At 46.0% G+C, this 7318-nt stretch overlaps 1 protein-coding gene across 1 annotated transcript in view; it reads right to left on the bottom strand.

Annotated features, from left to right (window-relative positions):
• The window catches only part of DPYSL3 (dihydropyrimidinase like 3), a 163892-nt gene extending 156617 nt beyond the window's left edge, over positions 1 to 7275 (bottom strand). Inside the window, exon 1 of the mRNA XM_004696703.2 lies at positions 6895 to 7275. Coding sequence (XP_004696760.1) covers positions 6895 to 7275 — 381 coding nt within the window. The remainder of the gene's footprint in view (positions 1 to 6894) is intronic.
• Positions 7276 to 7318: the final 43 nt, after the last annotated feature.

The following is a 7318-nucleotide window of genomic DNA, read 5'->3' as shown; positions in this document are numbered from 1 at the left end:
GATCTTTTGTGGATAGACTGATACCTCAGATCTTTTGTGGATAGACTGATATACCTCAGATCTTTTGTGGATAGACTGATACCTCAGATCTTTTGTGGATAGACTGATACCTCAGATCTTTTGTGGATAGACTGATACCTCAGATCTTTTGTGGATAGACTGATACCTCCAATCAACTGACTGAGCATGCTAACTGTTTGCAACACCCAAATCTCTCAACTCACTGACATTGAGTTGGTTTCAGCTCACAGAGACCCTATGAGACAGGTAGGACTGCCCCTGTCAGTTTCTCGGATTGTACCTCTTTACACAGGTAAAAAAGCCTTGCCTCTCTCCCTCAGAATAACGGGTGGTTTCAAATCGCTACCCTGGGGGTTAGCAGCCCGGTGCGTAATCCCTAAGTCACTGGGGCTATGCTCAAAATAATTTTGTGTAGAAGCTCGCAATCCATAAAGTGCATACACTATCACCATAGTCTGTTCATTTGAGAAAGAGGGCAACTGAAGCTCGGAGAAAGGGGAGCACTTCTGCCCACGTTATAGAGCTTATCCATGGTTGGGTCTTGAAACTGAGACTGCCAACATTTTATCCAATCTTCCCCTGGCTTCATCTCATTGTTCTTTGATGAAGTAGAACATTTTATTTTTAAATAAAATGCCATGTCAATCCACATAAAGCATTCGGATAAATCTTAACATTTTATCATCCTAGAAGCTTTAAAAAAAAATCTTTATACACTTCAGTGAACCTTCTGCCTCCTCCAGAAAGGGAGAGTTTTGCATCTCGTCACATGTTGCACACTCCTGGGCCAGACTTCCAATTCCTAGTAAGCGCTCTCTACTGTCTCAGAGGAACAGTGTCTGTAGGAAATATGCCCCATGGAAATTAATCACAGAGAGAATCAGCATTTCTCAGAGAGAAAAGCATTGCAGGCAATGCTGTGGCCATCTTAAACCTTACTTACAAGAGCTGTCAGCAAAACCCTGTCTCCAGGGACCATTACTTTGAGGGAGCTCTGCCAATCTCAGCATTACATAGAACGCATATATTTTTATGTTCATCAAATGCCAATGTCAAATTGAACCGAGGTTCTGAAAGGTTTCTAACACTGCCAAGCAGTAGTAGATTACCCAGTAAGCAAGGTAAACCTGAAATTATTTGTGCTTGCTGGCTAATCTGTAGTGAACACTTTCATGTTTTTCCCCACCAACATGAAAATGTTCTCTACAAATAAGCAAATTGGCGCAAGTAAGCCCGCACTTACCTTGTTTACCAGGTATTGCTGCCAGGGATTGTAAATTTGAAAAGCTTTGGTTCTGTGGGCTTGGGAAAAAGCCAGCCTTACCTTTAAGAAGAATCATTGATGCGGTGGGGGGAAAGTGAAGTTGTTTACTACAGATTGGCAGTAAGCAAAAATAACCCCGTGCTTATCTTTCCTATTGAGTAATTCAACACTGCTGCCAAGTTTGAGTCTGAAAATTTACTTCCAAGTTTGATTGTGGCCTGAGGACCAGGTAAACAGAAGTCTTTTTTTCCTGGCCCAGGTGCCAACTTTCGTATGTCAGAGATGCCTTGTGAAATTTATTTACACTGACAGGGTTGGACTCTGATAGGTATCGAGGCCTTTATACACTAGGTTTCTGTGTCCAGCTGTCTTCTATTGTGGTGCAAGGTAAAGGAGAGCGCTCCGATTTCTCTCAATCGCTTTGAAAACTTTTAGCCCAGGACAAAGAAGGTAAAAGACAAATGATAAAGAAGTAAGAGCCACATGGTCCTTGTTTCAAATGATCTCCCAATGTGCCCAGAATCCCAGCTGATACTGCAGCTTTCCCAAAAGTGGCCCAGCTGGGAATCGGGGAACTAGAACTGAAGGGCAGCTCCTGTTAGGGTTTACCATAGACCCAACTGATCCTAATGCATTTACTTTATTTCCACTGAAAGTAGCGGCATCATTTGTTCATGGCTGACTATATATCATAATTTTCTATCAGGAATTGGCTTATCTTGAGAAAAATTCTGTGTGGGTGGAAAGCCACCTTGAGAAATGGTGACAAATATTTATTTTTTTGACTTAGAATTACTGTTCACCTACTGCCAAAGGTTTAATCAAAATGTTATGTGAATCAACTATGGAAACTGTGGTAGCAAAGATGCCTATCGTGTGTGGGACCAGACAGAGTCTCATTCCCTTGTGCATACATTTGGGAGTAACTCAGCGGCTCCTAACAATGTGTGAAAAATCTAAACATATTAATTTACAGGGATTTGCCAAGTAGGTACAGAAACCAGGATGTCAACCCCCAAATAATGCCTCAAACGTGGAATTTGGTGTTTGGAGTATAACTGATAGTCATCTTAATATTTTTAATCAGCCCAGCACTTTTTGTTGGAAACCTGGTGGTGTAGTGGTTATGGACTGGGCTGCTAACTGTAAGGTTAGCTGTTCAAAACCACCAGCCATTCCGCTTAAGAAATAGAGGGATTTCTAGCCCCATAAACAGCCTTGCTATCAAGCAGAATGCATTAAAATACACTGTTGCAGATGTAGTTAGTTTAAAATTTAGCACTCTATCATTTGCTCTCCCATTTAATTTGTTCCAGTTTTTAATATTTCTGAATATTTTTCTGCTTTCTTTTCAAGAGGTTTTTAGCTATTTTACTTTGTTATTGTTTTTAGTTTTGGGGGGTTTAAAAAATGTTTCTTCTGTATATGAAATTCAGGATAGGTAAATGTATAAAGACAGTAACTGGATTAATGGTTCCATGGGGGTATGACAGGAGAGGTTGGGGGATAACAGGGAGATAATAATGATGAGTACAAGAATGAAGAACATGTTCTAAGACTGATTGCGGTGATGATTGTACAACTTTTCTTGATGTGTTTGACCTATTGAGTTGTATGATATGAGAATTATATGCCAAGAAAACTGTTGGGGAAAAAAGAGTTATAGTCTCGTAAACCCACAGGCGCATTAAGAGTGGGAACTGACTCCAAGGCAGGGAGAGTTTGGGAAAACTTTTCTTTAAGAAGCTATGCATTTTAATTATGGTGTTGGTAAAGAATATTGAAAGTAACACGGACTGCCCAAACAACAAGCAAATCTGTCTTGGAAGAAGTACAACCAGAATGCTCCTAGAAGCAAGGATGGTGAGACTTCGTCTCACATCCTTTGGACATGTTATTATTATTTCCAGTCCCTGGAAAAATAGCATCACACTTGGTTCACTGGGGCAGCGACAAGAAGGAAGATCTCCAACCGGATGGACTGACAAAGTGGCTGCAACAATGGGCTCAACTATAAGACGAATGATGAGGATGGTGCAGGGCCAGGCAGAGTGTTTCATTCCATTGTTCACAGGGTTGTTAGGACACAGAACCAACTCAACAGTAACAACACTTGTTGCTATCTAACATTTTCATAATCAAGCCAGATGTCATTTCCTTCAGGATGGAGTCAATGTTTAAGTTTGCTTAAGAGACAAAGCACATTTTGAGTCAATTAAAAGATTGACAGGGGTAAAAAACCCTCTGTTGACTAACTTCAAAATCAGAAGAATAAGGATTTTGCAGCAAATAATCTGAAGGGGCCTTGAATGCATTGGTTGGGGTAGAATAGAGGGAGGTTTCTGGAGGTGTGGCAGCAAGGCCACCCTTGCTTTGCATCATGTTAACGTGGCAGCAGCAGACACAATGGTCAGGCTCTTGAATGGAAAGAAAGGCCATCATCCAGTCTGGGAAAAGCTTGTGTCTGGAATCAGAAGTCAGAGTTTGAATTCTGGTTCACCTCTTACTATCTATCTTATTTCCCCTTCCGCTTGCTTTGTTTTCCACCTACCAGCACCTCCATCACCACCAGCAGCCCTGGGTGCTAGTGTCTCCCCTGTAAGATGGTTCTAGCCTGTCCTATAGGAGCGCAGTGAGTCAGAAACACCACCAGCCAGGGATTTTCTCCCATGGAGCAGCTGGTTGCAACCTCCAACCTTTGGGTTAGCAGCCAAGCCTCTTGCCATTGTCCCCTTAAGGCTTCTTAACTCACAGGCAATGCTCCCCCAACTAGTAAGGGTGAACCAGGTTCCATCCAATGTAGTCTGTCCACAGAGGAGCCCTAATGATGTAGTGGTTTCACATTAAGCTGCTAACCACAAGGTCAGCAGTTCAAAACCCCCAGAAGCTCCATGGGAGAACGACAAGGTTTTCTATTCCTTTAAAGTGTTACAGTCTTGGAAACCCACACGGGCAGTTCTACCTGTGCTATAGAGGGTCACCGTGAGTCACAGTCAACTCAATGGGAGTTGAGTTTGGTTTAGGTTTGGAGTCTGTCCACTGATCTTGAAGAGATATTAGTACTATTTGTCAAACATTTCCAGATTTCAGGATGATGGTGATATTGAATCCCCCGATTCCTTCAAAATTTGGCTTTGGCCAATGAAATGTGAGACTAAGCCACCTTCAGCACGTATATGTGCGAGTTAAACACTCCATACATCTTGCCACCTGCTCATCCTCTCCAGGACCTGTACAGATGGAGCCTCCCTTGCCCCAGTGGTGAACAGGGCTCCTCTGTGACCCGTATGGAACAAGGACAGTAGCATAAGTGACTGATTGATTGATTGGGCCATTGAGATTTGAGGGTTGTTTGTTACAGTGACATCACCCAGCCTTTTCTGACAGATACAAGGATCCATGTGCTTTACAAATCTCTCAAATCTACTCAACAAGAAAACACATTCAGTCCTATATTTGCACAGCTCAGAGCTAACAATAACTTGTAGAAATTACAGGTTGGCAGATTTAGGCTTAATTTGAAAGGCAAAAACCAACAACAACAAAGTTTTCCACGAGTCACTTCATGAAGTAGTGAGCAGTGGCAGTATTTAAGGAAAGGCAAAATTTACATATCAAAATAGATGGCTTAATTGGGGGCATGAATAGAATAAACATTTATCCAGCACCAAAATGGGCAAAGCATATTTGCCAAAGATAAACCCAAACACACCATCTCTAAACTCACTACCTGGTATAAAACTAGATAACCTCTGTGGTCTCTTCTTGCAGTGATTCAACCAAACTGAAGATAATAACATAGCCTGGAAGACGCTGACAGCCAGCTGAACTTACAAATAAGCAAGTAGCCCTGGAAATCCTGCTGATGCTTAGGTTGTATGATTATTTTCCAATTAGGAGCCTAAAGTACGGGGTTTGCATAAGAGAGGAAAGCAGGAGAATTGCTGGGTTTAAAGAGGGAACATATTTCCTTTCTCCTGTTACCATTCTTAAATCTTGCAAAGCAGGCAAATTATCTGACTTACATCAGGGGTGTTCCTGCAGAGGGAAGCACACTGACTCACAGCAATTGTTACTGACCTTTTCCATCACTTCTCCCGCCTTTTAGAGTCAGGAAGGGAACATTTCAAGACGGAACAAGTCAGACCTGAAGAGAGGGCAATCATCTTTGCCGAAGGCCCGATTCTTTAGTTTAAAAACTAACTTACCTTCTTCCTAAATATCACAAATCTTTAAAAGGGCCTCCGATGAGGGCCAAGAGGCAGTCCATTTTCCTAAGGATAATGTGAAAATTACAAACGAAAATTGTAACCGCCGGAAACAACAGCATTTTTTTCTTTCAAATGGCTTCTTTAAAAAAATAGCACCACTGTCAATAAGTGCTTAACTTGGTGGCAGCCATCATGGTTTAAGGGTTTGTTTAAAAAAAAAGAAAAACACAAAAAACTTTCGAAAATTAAACAACGGACAGAAGTGTTGTCCTTTCGGAGGTCCACTGTCACATAATGGAAAAACAACTAAAATCTGGATAAACACTAACTGTCATTGTTCTGAGGCTGATCTTTCCATTTCAGGTTATTATTCATCACCGTGTCAGCGCAGAATAATATACGCAGACAGACTTCACAGCCATTGCCTGGACAAGAGTGGCGGCCCCTGATGACCATTGTTCACCAACTCAGAAGTATCCGTTTGAACTGTGAATCCTCCAGCCCCGTTCCAAGCCCTGAATTTTCTGCACACCCCCTGATTTTTCACAGAGAAGTAGACGGGGGCCAGCTGGAGTTACATACCTTCAGAAGAGGGTGACACGAGTTTCTCTAAAAGTACACCGACAGAAGGACCTGCCTTTGGCACAGGGCAGGAGAAGCGGAGAATTTTCTCATTTAATGTGCATCCTTCCTGCTCCTGTCTATTTTCCAAATGACACAGAGCCTCTTCCCAAGGCAGCTGCCTCCCGCTGGGACGCCCCAGGCCAGTACAAAGACGTACCCTTTACAAACCCTTTACAAACACAGATGGTCAGCGACCCACAAGGACTGCAGCGCTGCCTAGAGATTTGGTGTCTAGTCTAGTGACTGAGCACCCAAAAGTTTCAGGGGCAATGCTGAGGGGTGAAGCGCTGAGAGGGGAGACTGCATGGCCCATCCTGTACTTTCCACCGGTCCCAGGGAGATGGCCAAGTTTCCCCAGCATCGGTTTGCCCTCTGCCCTAGTGCCCAGGGCTGAGTATTCATCCAGGGCCAGACGGGGAGACAATTGTCCTGGTTACTCAGCGGCAGAGAAGGGACGGGAATCACGGCGCCTTCCCGGGCTGGCCGGCCGGACACACCCACCCAGAACGGCGGATCTAGGGGTGCGCCTGGAGTCCGGGGGCGACGGACCCTGTGCCTGGCTCATCCACCCTCGCCCCGCGGCACGGGGATGCTGCCACTGGGCACACGGGGTCGGAGCTCACGGCGCGCTCGGCGGAGGATGTCTCTTTTCCCTCCTCCTCCCAGTCGCCCACCCGGTGCAAAGTGAGCGGGAGAAAGTTGTGCGGGGCCATGGCGCCCAGGGCTGAGAAATGCAGCCCCCGGCCCCCCGCCCGGCCGACTGAGCCCCCTTACCTTGTCTTTGGGGCCGAGGTTTTGCAGCACCTCCTTGCCCGTGGCACTCCGGATCTCCACCCCGGCGGGCGCCGGCGAAGCGGGCGCGGGATCCCGGCTCTCCTCCAGGCCTGGGCCCCTGCGCGCCGGGTCCCCCTCGGCGCCCGCTTGGGGCCCAGGGCCGCGGGCGCTGCTCTGGCTGCTCCGGGGGGTCTTCGCGCCCCGCTGCCCCACGCTCAGGGCATCGAAATCCAGCGTCTTGCTCTCGTAGGCGCCCTCCACGTTGCAGAACATGCCGCCGTACTTCTGCCGCGGGACTTGGTCCGTGGTGCCGGGCCGGGCGAGGTAGACGGGCAGGTCGTCTTCGTGGGAGCTGTCCCAGCCCCTGCGGCCCGAGGCCATGGCGGGAGCGCGGCCGCGGCCGGCGGCTTTCTTCCCCACAGGC

This window comes from Echinops telfairi, unplaced genomic scaffold, assembly GCF_000313985.2.
Source record: "Echinops telfairi isolate 266 unplaced genomic scaffold, ASM31398v2 ScPeMD7_7469;HRSCAF=8507_0, whole genome shotgun sequence".
NCBI classification, from domain to species: domain Eukaryota; kingdom Metazoa; phylum Chordata; class Mammalia; order Afrosoricida; family Tenrecidae; genus Echinops; species Echinops telfairi.
This window is presented reverse-complemented; position numbering and strand designations above follow the sequence as displayed.